Genomic DNA, 15085 nt, shown 5'->3' on the forward strand with positions numbered 1-15085 from the left:
AATCTACTGCTATAGTTATTGTAACGAGCGATTCGTAAATATTTAGAATTTTCATTTCATCATTGTATGTGCTTATAAAATGCTTAAGATCTATCGTGTATTTACTTCCAATCGTCAGACAGATCATATAACAGCTAGAAAATACATTCATTATTTTTGTGTATTTACTAATATAAAAATAGCAATTATTTAATTCACTGAATCAAATTTTAAAAATGATACATCGTAACTGTAATTAAAGTATGTATTGTATCGTAAAAATATAAAAAAAATATCATACACACGACACAGAATGTAACGGATACCAGTAAGAAGAATAACAATTTAATCAAACGTTATAAATGTTATGACGGAGCATTGATAGCTGTGACGTAAAATTTGAAAGAACCGTGTATGTGTACGCACGGGTACGTACTGCGATTACGAGGTGAAAAAATCTAAACACACTTTTAATAACTTCTGAATAAAGGATACAACGAATTTGTAGTAACAATTATGAAAATAGCCCTACATTTTATTTCCGTCACTGCAGAATGATCGTTAGCCTTTTTCTACCCAAGTCTGTCGCACATGTATATATATATATATATATATACTGTATACACATAATAAGTTCTGCAGGGGTAGCGCGTGAAAATGATGATATCGAAAAATAAACGATTAATATTTCGCAGGACGCACATGATTTGCGCACGACTATTGGTTACCGGTCCTCCGCCCGCTAAACGAATCGCACGGGCGCACGGCGGCATGCAGAGTTGTTCGATTTTTTCGCTCGTTCGAAACGTGCGAGCGGGTGGTGTTTGCGTGCTAGTACGGTATGCACGTGCACGTGTATGTGTACGGGCGCAATATTTCTCCACGGTCGCGCGTCTGTGCGTGCAGCGTACCCCATGTGTGCAATAATAATGTACACTTATAGCTTGCCGGGGAGCGTTCAGTCTCGCGCACGGATTTAATACGCACGCACGCGCTTATGTGTGTGTATATTATTATTGTTGAAACGAGCGGACGCGATAAGGGTGCGGTGCGCGGGTGCACGGAGGAGGGTGGAGGGGGTGGCAAATGAAATACTCATGAAAACAATCTGAACGACAACCATTATTCACGCCGTTAAATCCTTAATATCGTTGCTATTAGTTTGCGCGCGTCCGCCGCGGATATAAACGACAACGCGCGCAGGATAATGTACAATATACACGCGGGAGGATGGCGCAGCAGTGGACGGAACGGGCGCGCGTGCGTACGGAAAACCCACCCGTCCGCGCGAATCCGATGCCACGCCCTCCGACCCCCCTGCTGAAGGGCAGCGAGTGCAGGACGTCGAGGAAATCAATTGTCGGGAGCGACAACGCGAGGACGCGCGCGCGCGTTCCGCTGCGGAGGGCGTGTGCATAGCGCGAAAATGGGAGTGGGCCAATAGTCGGAAGGGATGACGTGCGTGGCTGACACCGAGGAAGGTCGGGGCGCGGCGATGGTATCCTCGAGGGGCCCATGAGTCCCGTTTCACAGCACGATAATATACCTTATTATAACGCATTCGCGCGCGCCACCGATTTATATACATATATACGTGTATTATATGCGCGTATAATGTAGTCAAACGTTTTGCACGGCAGACGAGGATACCCTCTGCGAAGAGAGAAAGAGAGACAGAGAGAGAGAGAGAGAGAGTGAGAGAGTGAGAGAGGCAGAGTAAACGAAAGGGATGATTGGAAGGAGAGGAACAGATACCGTCGTCAGCCAAACCGGAAAGGACGTTCAATATTAAAAACCGATTTACTCTCCTTTGCCGCCGCCTGCTGCTCCCCAGCCGCCGGCGGACCACGTTTATTAAGCTCGTCCATCGCCCGCCCCCAACGCCGACTGCTGTACCGTTGTCGCCTACCACTGGCCGTTGCTACTGCTGCTACTGCTGTTTTGCCGCTGCCGCTGGACCATCGCTTCCGCTGCTTCCGCTTCTGTGCGTCGCTGCGGATCCGTTGGTCGACACGCGTCACGTCCGATAATATCTTACTGCCGTCGCTCGCACGTCCGCACGGATCATCCACAGGCGCGCGGCGCGCTAACGACAGTCCGTATACACACGCGCGACACGCTCGTCGTCGCAGCACCGCAGTCCTGTACGCCGCGTCCGTTGCCACCGGTCGTTTTTGTCGTCGCCGCAGCCTTCTCACCGGAACTGATCGTACACCGTGGTCGTCGCGTCACTGTCACGTACCGTGAGTATAACATTACATGACCTACGTGTGCTTATACGATTTTCTTGCACGCTCGTAACACTTGTCCCGTTCTGTCTCGTTCTGTACTGTCATCACGTCGAAACGGTCCCCGGCAAACGTACCCCGCCGTTGCACGCCACTGATAATTTGTCACGACGTGATCGTGCCGCCACCCAGTCTTCAAATCTTCAATGACCGAAAAACGCGCGGCCTCGAGCCTCCACGGCCGATAGTTGCCCAATCGGTTGATATCCGTTTCCGTTCCAGTAAAACGTAATTACTCTTAATGCATTAATCGTATTTCCCCCTCCCCAAATTTGACTTTTTTTATCACAGGTTTTGCATCCAAATGATTTTTTACACATCTGCTGAGAACGCAATGCATATCTATAAAACCTAAGCTTTATCTGTAAAACAAAACAAAAAAAATTTAAAATTTCTTGGTTTTACGTTTCACACACGATTTCTAATTTGTAAACGCCTAGTTTAAAGTGTACTTACGTTTTTGCAAAATCATGTTTTCATTTTAAAATATAATTTTTATGTCCTCCTAGTCGAAGCTATTTTCTTCATTGAATCGTTCTGTAACCGTTGACCACTAATTTTTTTCTATCTTCCACATTTGTCTTAGATGTCATTCAAATTACTTCTCAATTCGTTCATTTTCGAAAAAATGTATAAACACTTAAATTTTAGGAGTATAATTTTATTTCGATTTATAAATCGTTTCGTTATATACTCGATTAATAATTATCATTATTAATAGTAGCCGTGACATTTCTTTATCAGGTGTTTATACCTCTAATATTGTATGTGTTCATGTACACTTACGTATGTATTCTGAACAATTCATATATATATATCATTGAATTATATGAATTATGAGAAGGTTACCAGTTTCTAAAAAATATCTAGTATCATTATATTCAAATGATTAGTAATCTTGATCCACAAAAATATTATTGGTTGAGTTCAAATTACAATCACAGGACAACAAGAAATAATACTCGAACGAATTGTAAACACAAATCTCAACTTATAAATCCAGATAAGTCAATATATGTAAATTAGTAATACGTAATGATTGTAAATAAGTGTATAGTATCGAACAAATGTGATTACTCATTATAGATTAAACAGTAAACATACTTGAAATTGATTTTATTGGAATTAAAACACTAAAAAACTGTGGAGTAATATAAATATATATATATATATATATATATTGATAATTGAGCTAAAATCTTGTTAACCGTGTTTTTATTATATTATAATTTAAACAAATGTTATTTACATTTATTTATTTATATTATGTTTAGATAAAAAGTTAAGTATCTCTATGCTAATAAGACAAGTTATCGGATGATTAAAATTACATTTTTAATACTTTTTAAATTCATTAATAAATTGATTTACTGATGAATAGCTTTAAATTACCAAAGTATCTTTTTCTAGCAAGTTTTAAAACATAATTAGTAGAGTTAACATTAAAAATATATTGATTATTTTATATTATAAAAATTATACTTATATATGTATACAACTACAATGCGATAAATACGTTAAGTAAAAGGATAATTATTTCAAAATAAATGATAACTAATTTTTAAGTGTTTTATCGAATGAATTCATATATTACTCATACTAAATATACTGTAACTATATTAACTTAAAATGTAATGGATTAAAATTGTAAATTAAACTTGATGTTATTTTGTTTAATTGACTGAAAACAAGTTATATTGTGTAATTAAGTTATTGATAGTAAATTAGGAATATTTTATACAAGAAACTTGTACAGACCTGTTCAAAATGATATTACACTGAATTTAATATGATATGAAAAAAAATACTTAAAAAATTGTAGGTATATAAAATATGTTTATACAAAAAAAAAACACACGAAGTATTAATTATTATTTAATAATTAAAAACTCACAACCATAAAAATTCATATAGGTAGAGATATAATACTATACATATTGATATATATAAAAAAAAACATGAACAGGTGATTGCATAAATAAATAAATTGTTCTTATAATTTTTAAATCAATATATTATTGATTTTGAAAACAATTTTGAGCCAAAAAGAATAAGTGTATTAGTTTTATTACTGAAGATAATTAACTTATTAAATCAATATAAGCACTTTATAATGTCATTATCAAATTTATGAAACCAATTTTAACTAAAAAAAAAAAAAATAGAAAAGTCTTATATTAGAGTTTTGTACTTTGATTTTATTTATTAATAAAATGCTTGCTTATTATAATATTATAATATATATAATGCAATAATAATAAAAATGATAAGAATCTACTTGGACCCCGTTAAATAAAATAATCATTATCATAGTTATGTCCGGTTCAATAAATGCGACAAACGAATTTGGTTCTTTCCAAATAATTAACTATTTTCTTTTTTTTTTAAGTTTTTTCTGATACAAAACACAATTAAATATATCCTAGTTATATGTGATAACATAATTTTTGATTTTGAGTGAACTCAATGAAGGGAGGGCTATTTGGTTTTACTATAATTTAAAACGAATTTCAATTAAATTATATTAGTTATTTTCTTTACTAAAAATATAATTTTATGAAATTATTATAAACTGGATTAGATAGCTGATGGAAGTTTGGTCCGATCCATTATGATATGTAAAATATATAAACCGTATGGGACAATACATTTTTTGATTAATTAATAACTTAATATCAGTGTCATCAAAACCGATAAACATTTTTTCTTAACTGCATTAAAATACTTTATTGAAATAGATTAAATGGATCTTCTATCTGATATAGATTTAAATCAGCTGATATTTAAACTTAAATCATTAAAACTATATTTATTTAGTAGCGCCAAACCCTGTGTTCAGGTTGGGCAAATGTACTATCTGATAATATTTCAGTGGTAATTGAGTTAATCCAGTCTCCAGTGGTTGGATAGGCAAGTTATTAGTTATTGTGAATTATAAACAAACACGGTTGGTAATCAACTCGTTGGTACACACTACCCAGTAGATTAATCCGCGTATCTTATTTAGCTATCTAATAATATAGTTAATAAAATGTAAATATTATTAGGCTCTAAATCCAATGGTGTGTCGGTAGTTAGGTGCCTCCGTTTTTTGAGAACAACCTCAACCTGAATTGTTTGGTTTCGAGTCTACTTTCGGCGCTACTATGTGTATCACAAATAAATAATACAATAAATTATTAAAATACAATTCTGATGACTGCAATATATAAATAATACATAATATAAACTCGAAATTAACAAGTACGAAGGTGTGTGAGATAACATTATATATGTTTGGATTTTACGAATGTTTGCTTATTATAATATAACAAGTACAATTATATATTCAATTTATGTTCGAGCTGTATTAAAATCGAAATAAAAATATAATTTTACTTTCACGGGTACAAGGTACTACAATATGTATTGCAAGACAATACTTCAAAATACGGTAGATATTGGTACACTAAGATGATTCTTATACTTTCGCGTGATTGGATTATATACTAGCACCTAACTGGATTCTTTTATAAATATATTATTACAACCCCTATAACTTGTTTATAGCCCGGAGGCCGAAATGGTATTCATCTAATATTTAGTTACATGTAGGCCCAATAATTGATGCATGAATGACTAGTCCGTTACAGATCTGGTAAGTATATATCCGAACGTAAAATGTAGGTACATATAATCAAATATAAGTTAAATGTATATTTTCACGGAAAATATTTATCATACGGATTGTGTGATTCCAATTTTATTTTTTAACAAACTACAATTTTATTTTATACAGTTCGATCAATAAATAAATGAAAAAGTACTGTTAATAATAACTGTTTAGTGGAGATATTGATTTTATATTATTTTTTATAAAATGTCGTAATCATCAAGATATATTATTGTCTATTAATAATTATAATGATTGTTATAAGTCTGCAAAATTTTTTTCGGCGATCACTTATTCAAGCTCAATTACATGAGTTGACATCATATTGTATTTTTAATCAATATGGTATCTATCTATATTTTATTAGTATAATTTTAAATAAATATATACCGTTTGATTGTTCTGTTGTGGAGAATGTAAAAGGACCCGATAGATAATCCAACGGTTTTATCAGAATTAAATTTGTACTATTAATACTTAATTGGACCATGATATCTTATATTATGCAAATGTATGTATTTATTTGTGGATTATTTATAATTATCAGGGTTCGGTACTTATTGCATTTGCATATTTTTGTTATTTATTGTTCAATATAGCAGTGTACAAAATAAATTTATTTTTTGATGCCATGATTTCAAATCTAAAAATTTAAATGTGTATATTTTTGCATATTTCATCGGTTTTTGCAGGAAAATGCTTATTTGTACTTTTTTGTGTTTATTTTGCATATTTTGATAAATTATTCAAATTTAAAAGTTAAAAATTATATAAATTTCAGAGGATCGAAAAAATAAAATATTAATACAATCGTACGTACCTATTTGTAAATATACACTTTACAGAAAGTGTGGTTCTAGGGAATTATTTTTTTAGGTGGGGCAAGATCTAAGATAAAAGCTTAAAAAAAACACATTTTAAATAACGAGTTCTAGGCGTCTACCTTAGCAAGAGTATCTAACATTTCATATATGTTATTATTCAATTTATCTATGTGCGTATATTCGAGAATGACTGAAGAATTTATGTTTAATAAATTTTATTAAATATAAATTCTTCAGTCGTTCTCGAACGAAGTCATGTTTTTACTCTTCTTAGAATTTAAAAACTTCTTTTTACAGTAGTGATGTTTACTGTAGAGTTGTCAATAAATGTCCTAATGTTTTTAAACATTTTTAGAATTAGAAAAAATTATTAGTTTTATTTAAGGGAATTCTTAACCCTGAGGGGGGGCTGTAACTCCCTCATTCCTTCGGAGCCGTGCCTGATTTAAATTTCAATATTATTTTCGTGTTGAAAAAATAACTTTATTTTAAGGAAATACGGTCTGTATCTGCTGTACTCCTCAATGTAATTATAAAATATTCATGTGTGGTTAAAGGATAAACATAATTCGGACAGATAGTGGTCGATAATAATAAAGTTATTTTATAATTTCAATTAAAATTAAAAACTAGGAAGGTACCTATTTCAAGAAATTGAGAAATTTTTAATTAAGTATATGATTATTTATTATCTTTTACATTTTTAATACTAATTAATAATTATTAATAATAAATATACTAAATTCATATTTTACTGTTTTTTAGTGCATATTTTATTGTTTATTACTGTGTTTTATAATTTTTTTATAAGTTCCAAATCTAATAATTATAAATCGAATTATCTACATTTGTATTTTATTTAGTTTCCCGATATGAGTTATTATAAGTTTATAAAACATATTTATACGAATATGAACATTTGATAGTAAAATACAATTTACGTTGTGGATATTAAATCCTGCCAATGTATCACTATATTATCATTTATGTTGCTTAGATTACTATTTACTATTCTCGAATATTTGATGGATTATAAGATATATACGATATAAATACTTATCTGTATATTTGGTTCTTAAATAAATGATGGTCTAAAATATTGCCTAGTCTAAATTTATACTAAATAAAAATATGCTTCTAATTATAAGTTGATTTGTGTTGTACCTACATTATATAAATATAAAATAACTTATTAAATTTTTGTTAATTTGAAAATTATTCATGTATAATTAAACAAAATACATAATATTTTATGGAGAATTCTATGGCAAATTATAAAAATTATATTGTTTCTTCTATTACGTACAAACTCGTGAATGTAATTTATTATATAAAATATAAGTGATACAATTTATGAAATTTACTTAAATCAAAAAAAAATATATATATATATATATATACATATTTATTTTTATCAGTTTAATGTTTTCATAATATCATTTTTTAGAACTCAAACACTTAAAATAATAATAAGAACACTACTTTTTGTTTTTAGTTTTATTATCCAATCAGTTTACTTCCTATAATAATTATATTGTTAGTTATAACAATCATAATTTGTCCTACACTCATAAATCACATTTAGACACAATTTTTCAATGATGTTTTGGTTCAATTTTGAAAATATGCAATTTTGTGCATTCCCCATGGGAATACAATTTAATAAATCTAAACCTTTACACAGCACTGATCTTACAATATTTTGTTAATTTATTTGTTACTTACTTGAAATAAAAAAATAGCTTCAACATTTTATCTTTAATACCAATTTATGCATAAAGGAAATATTTAACGTTATAAAATCATCTTGATATAATTATTATTCTCTTAATAATTCTAAAAATAATTTAAATATAATTTATATAATATTTTTACTTTTAAAAAAATTTTAACTTTTACTTTTTTTTTTTATGTACCTAAACAAATTTTTGTTTAGGGTAAAACTTTATTATATGTGTAAGTTTTACTGACACGGGTATTTTAGGTATTCTGTATTTAATAAGCATTTTGAATAAACATAATTTAAAATGTTTTTGAAATTTTATTAATGTACATACTAAATTATATGCTCACTGAAAAACAATTTCTCGTTTATAATTTATTAATGTCGTTTATTCGACTATAATATAATTTTCATCTAATAAATATCGAACTATGAAAACATCGGTTTGTTTTGTTATTAAATTATTCATTCTCGATATTAAATTTGTAATAATTGGAGCTTAATGAACAATTATTAAGGAATACATTTAAAATAAGTTTTTTCACTAACACATACTATAATGCAATCAAATTATGTCAGTAATGGAATAAAATTAGTATTTCAATACACTTTACCATGAACATTATAATACTTATACAAATAAGGTAATTTTTCCAATGAGGCTTTTTAATGATACATTTTCATATTTTTACTTTTAGAGTCTACTGTTTATACAATAATAGTTTATTTTTAATTAGGTATTTTATAAATTGAAACAACTAAAATAAGACTTTTATATGATTTTAGACATGCGTAAATAACGTATGAATTTAATTCAGACCCACTCGCATACATTTTAACACATTCAAATTTTAAATAAATACCTTCAAATTCAAGTGTTGCTGGATAAATGAAACATTATATGTATAATGATAGAAAAAAAGCGTCCGTCTGCGTTCTATATACACATTTAACCCTTTTATTTCTTTCACTTTTACCAGTTGTGAGTCTTGGACTTAAATTAAAAATATTTGCCACATATTAACAATGGCAAAACTATAAATATTTGTAAGATAAATTCGACAATAGTGCTATAGAAATAACTCGTTAAAAAATCATATCATTACATTACTATTATTAATATTATATTTATATTATATTATACTTTATAATTTACAGAAATCGACTAATTTTATGAAAAAGATAACATATTACCCACCAATGATATATTACCCAGAGTGATATGTAGTATTGTAAATATACTCGTAAGTAAATTAAATAAATAATTAGTAAAATAATAGTAATATTAATATTTATAAAATATTATTATTTATTATAAAATATAAAAATATATTAATATATTGTACACACAATGATATTGATGATATTGTATTAATACATTTTAAAGTAAATTATAATTAATTTTAATAAATTTACAATGTATTAAATTATTATGGTCAAAATATTAATAAAATTCCTTAACTATTGTCTAATTTAAATACAGCGTATTCTCCATATAGTGTATTTCATTATTACTATTTACTCTCATAGTATATTAATATTGTTTTGATTTCAGTAATTCAACAAACGATAAAAATGTCTTTCCATGGTATCTTTTATAAATATCTCCAATAGTGAAGTAAATGGAATATAAATAGTATAATAAAATATACAATAAAATTAGATAAACAACTGGGAAACTTGAATACGAAAAATGGTAAAAACGTATTAAATTATATCCCATAAAGTGTCTAAGTACAAAGTTTTAGATTATTTAATATAAATAAAAACAACTTTATATAACTTTTATTACTAAGAACTAAACTGATCGTGAGCATAATAGTTTTTAAATTGGATAAGCGAAGTGAATGAAAATAAAACAATAATTACATGATATTCGAAATAAATTTTATCTAGTATGATTTATATAATATATTATGTATATATAATAATGCATGATTAATTTTTGTAGAATTCAAGGGACTTATTTTAATTTTATGAACCTTATAAATACCATTATCAGTAGGTCATAATATTTATATTTAATATTTGTAGTTAATTTAATGTTTTATAAGTCTATTATATGATCTATTCCAGATCTTCCAAGTATAAAGATATATATATATATATTTTTTTGTACTATACATTTATTTATTTATTTTAATTATTTATTAATTAAGTAATTTTAATATGTCTTCATGAAAAAAATTAAATATTAAACGGCAATGAATGATGACAATTCACAAATAATTAATCTAAATATTGATCATCATGAATAGATAATATATTGTTAGTTTTTTTTATGTATTTCAGTCAATCTGTAAAACTGTAATGGTTTGTAATGAAAATACACAATCATTGAACGAGAAATGCACAACTCAACATATGCCTGTTTGTCAAGATCGAATAGTGCAAATCAAGCATTGACTGAACAGGAAAGCGTAGAACGCCAAAACAATTTAATGTTTACTAAATTGCCATTACCTAAATTAGAAAATGATTTACAAAACTATAATTTGAGATTGGACACGAGACCAAACTCAGAACAAAATAAAGGTAAGTTAATATTGTAAATACCTACTTAATGGCTCATAGATATATAATCAAATAAGTTGTAATCATAAAGTAAAAATAATCACTTAAAATCATACAACTATTTTAATTGGAACGACATTTTTCAAAAAGTTATCATAACTTCATTGTATTTATTTTTTACAACATTTCTCTTGAATTATTTCTTGTGTTCAATTTGTAATTATACTTATATCTTTTATTCAGAATTAAAAAAGTAACTGAACATATTTTAGATTATACAAATTAATTATGTTTATCACATTTCTTTCCATATCTTAACCACCATCCCTTAGAAAATCGTATTACTATATATGTAAGATTTTAATAGTAATGCACGAGTATTTACAGTAGTTATTAGTTATGATATTGAATAAATGATGATAAAATATAATAAACCTAAACTATTGTTTTAATATTTCTATAAATATTATGATAAATAAAATATATAATTAAATATTATAAAGTGATAATAATTAAAACACGAATTTTTGATTAGATGGTTCAACCGACCAAACCATTAGACGATACAGAACAGCTTTCACTAGAGAACAGTTACTCAGATTAGAAAAAGAATTTTACAAAGAAAATTATGTGTCCCGGCCAAGAAGATGTGAGCTGGCCACTGAATTAAATCTTCCCGAATCGACAATAAAGGTATGTGTGATTGCCGTACAATTTTTAGTCTAAACAATGTAGTGAAATAGGTACTAAGTGCTATTTAAGTGCAATTATTACTATCACCTATCGCAAATCTACCAATCTAATACTATTATAACGATGATAACTGTATTCAAAGTCAAGCTATATATTTAACAGATACCTACTAGATATTGTTGATTTAATTTTTTAAATTCTATCCGATTACATGGAAATACGATTTTTCTTATACGAATTAATTACAATTTATTACATCATAAAATTTAAGTATTGAATATTGACCAGATAGCATTTGTATATTAAAACTTCATTTTAGAAACCCTTTATAAAAAGTTACATGAATATTACATATAATTACAACAAAATCATATTTTTCAGTCCATAATGAACGATTATTAATAGTTATTGATTCATTGAGATAACATATGGGTAATGCATTTAGTATATATGACGGGGATTTTAAAATAAAAGTTTCTATATTCTTGGTATGCTCATAAATAATTTTAAATTGATTTATCTAATTTTATGGCTTAATATAATTGCGTCCAGTGGACATTTTTTAGGCTAAACACTCCTTACTCATCCCGAAAGAGTATAAGTTGAACAATAATTCTCCTTAAGTTCAAATATAACTAAAATAAGTATATATTTATTACCTGTTGTTATATGTTACTCTGTTAATTGTCGTTTGGTGTAAATATAAATAAAATTACAATTACAATATATAAATAAAGTATAATAAGGTTCTATGATGCTTCATATGTTCAGATACATTAAGGGATCGGATTTTTCTATTGGTTTTTTAACGTGATTAATTTTGTGGTGCGTTGACCAATGTTAACAGCAGAAATAAGTAGCTAATCACATAAAAAAAAACTACCAAACAATTTGTAATTTAATTGATTTAAATTCAATGAGAATAATCAAATAATTTAAAGATTCCTTTTTTCGTTTAATTTAAGTGGTAACTTGATCTATCATAAAAATTTCTAATCTTAATTTTTATTACCATTTCACTATAGTTTACTGTTAACAACGTAAACAGGAATTATTTATAATTATAATTATTTATCATGTAATTATATTGTATATTATGTACGTTTGCATTCATAACGAACTTTAATTTTCCCTGATGACACAATATTATAACACTCTTAAGTTGTGCATCTATACGTCATTGAATGGGCCAATTCTTCCTCCGGCTGATAAGAAAAACAAGCTTTTGCAAATAAATGTAATTTATATGTGTTTTTCGGATACTGATTCCAGGTTTGGTTTCAAAATCGAAGGATGAAGGATAAACGTCAAAGGATTGCCATGGCGTGGCCATACGCCGTGTACACGGACCCCACATTCGCAGCCACAGTGTTGCAAGCGGCTGCGGCTAGCGCTCACGCCAACGGCACGCTGCCCGACATAGCGGCCATCGCCAACGCTTACCAGTACTCGGCAGCCGCAGCGGCCGCGGCCGCGGGTCCGTCGTACTTCCACGGCGCCGCCGGTACAGGTGGCGGTGGTGCCGGCGATTACGGTAAGTTCCAACCGCAGCACTACGTCGGCCCGGTGCCACCGGGACCGGGACCGGGACCACCGACGCATTCACTGCAGCAAATGATGAAGAAACCGTTCGGTCCGTTCATCGGCCACCACCATCATCACCACCATCATCAGTTCGCGGCCACGGACGTGTCCTCGGCTGAGTGCAACAACGGGCACCATCACGCGGTGACGTCCGCTGGTTACGACGGTGCCAAGACCACGGCGGCCGCGGACCCGAAGGCTACGACGCCGATGACCACCGTGGACAGTAGTAACAAGACGTCTTCGTCGTCATCGTCGTCGGCCGCGGATGCCACGGACTTCACCGGTGCGGCCACCGGTACGAGTTGCAAGTGCGGCATAGTGGACTGCGTGTTGACTACTAACGGCAAGCCGGCCAACGGTATCGGTGGTAGCGGTGGTATGGGAGCGTCAACACCTCCGGCCACAGTCGATCGGTTGCCGCCACCGCCGCTGCAACCGCCACCAGCTTCCGTGCAGTCGTTTTTCATGACTTCCGGTGGTGCACCGGAAACCGGCAGGGACGACTTACAGTCGGCTGAATGTTCGTTGGCCGTTCACAAGCACGTCTATCACAAGGAGTTTACTAAGAACAAGTTGTTTCAGCCTTACAAACCGGACGTCACAACCGCGAAGCTTAACTTGTAATTCACGAACAACTGCATTTGCACTTCGATCGCGGCGACAATGCATCGAAAATTATTTGATTGGAGCCCAACCAAACCATCAGAAAATTATTTTCTCCTTACACCGTTTTTATTTTTATTCCTCTCCGCGTGCAGCGTTATACGATTTATGAAGTTCGTTTGAATTATAAAAATCATTGACCGTTTAGATCGTGATAATTCCAATATAATAACTTGTGCTATAACGTTTTATGAAGGTCTCTTCCCATGCGCAAAAGAAAAATCTAAGTTTTTAGATCTGTCAATTAATATTAATGTCATTTATGCCACAATGGAATAAATAGTTTATTGATGGCTATTATTTTATTCTCGTCAAAGTTCATACGAGAGATGGCAAATTTGAAACACATCATTAGTCGTTGGATTCGATGAGGGCACAGTTTTTGACGTAATTATATTATTTATATTCTCATTTTTTTAACTGATAATAGTGTTATAATAATCTCATTCATATATATTTTTACAGTATAATTCGGGTAAAATTTTAAAAAACTAATTTATTCAATTATATTGCTTATAGCTTGTGTACAATAATAAAACATTTATGTGGTCTGAGACGCGGAGACTTCGACCGTGCTCTCAAACAGTTGGTACGTGATACATGGAAGATATTAATATTCTGTCATATCTAATCATAACTGTTATAACGCAAACGTATTGAAGTCAGTACTGGAAATAAGGTTAGCATATTTTTTTGTAGAGACTGGCGTGAGGGTTATTAATCCTAAGTGTTTAAACAATTTTTATTCACATTGTCTTATTACAATTTTCAAGACGTTCACAATTTCGGCTTACATTAAAATAAGCTCTTTTACACGATCAAAATGAAGTGTAAAATTCACAAATGTTTATAAATAAACTGATTAAAATAAATGTATTTAATATATCGGTTTTGTTTTATTTAAAATATTGAACAGAACAATATACAATTGTAAACAATATAAAAAACCATATTATTATAGCACTTTGACGACGTTGTACTCGCGGGTTATTTTATTTTAGATAACTTAAAGCTTTATTTTATGTAGTTTCTTAATTTATTGATTGTTCAAACGATCATCTATTTTTACAATCGAATTCATTACATATTTCATTTACGATCTTTAGAAATTCAGTTCAAAATAACTACTTAAAATATTACTTAGTGCATAGAAAACATAAAA

At 30.1% G+C, this 15085-nt stretch overlaps 1 protein-coding gene across 1 annotated transcript; it reads left to right on the plus strand.

Annotated features, from left to right (window-relative positions):
• The first annotated feature begins 310 nt into the window (after positions 1-310).
• LOC112683431 (segmentation protein even-skipped) lies at positions 311-14363 on the plus strand. Its single transcript, XM_025554478.1, has 4 exons — positions 311-2222; positions 10759-11001; positions 11516-11673; positions 12946-14363. Exons 2-4 carry the CDS (start codon positions 10815-10817, stop codon positions 13882-13884), a joined length of 1284 nt encoding a protein of 427 aa, XP_025410263.1. The 5' UTR covers positions 311-2222; positions 10759-10814; the 3' UTR covers positions 13885-14363.
• Positions 14364-15085: the final 722 nt, after the last annotated feature.

The sequence above is a fragment of the Sipha flava genome, unplaced genomic scaffold, assembly GCF_003268045.1.
Source record: "Sipha flava isolate LNK unplaced genomic scaffold, YSA_version1 225_pilon_pilon, whole genome shotgun sequence".
Lineage (NCBI taxonomy): Eukaryota > Metazoa > Arthropoda > Insecta > Hemiptera > Aphididae > Sipha > Sipha flava.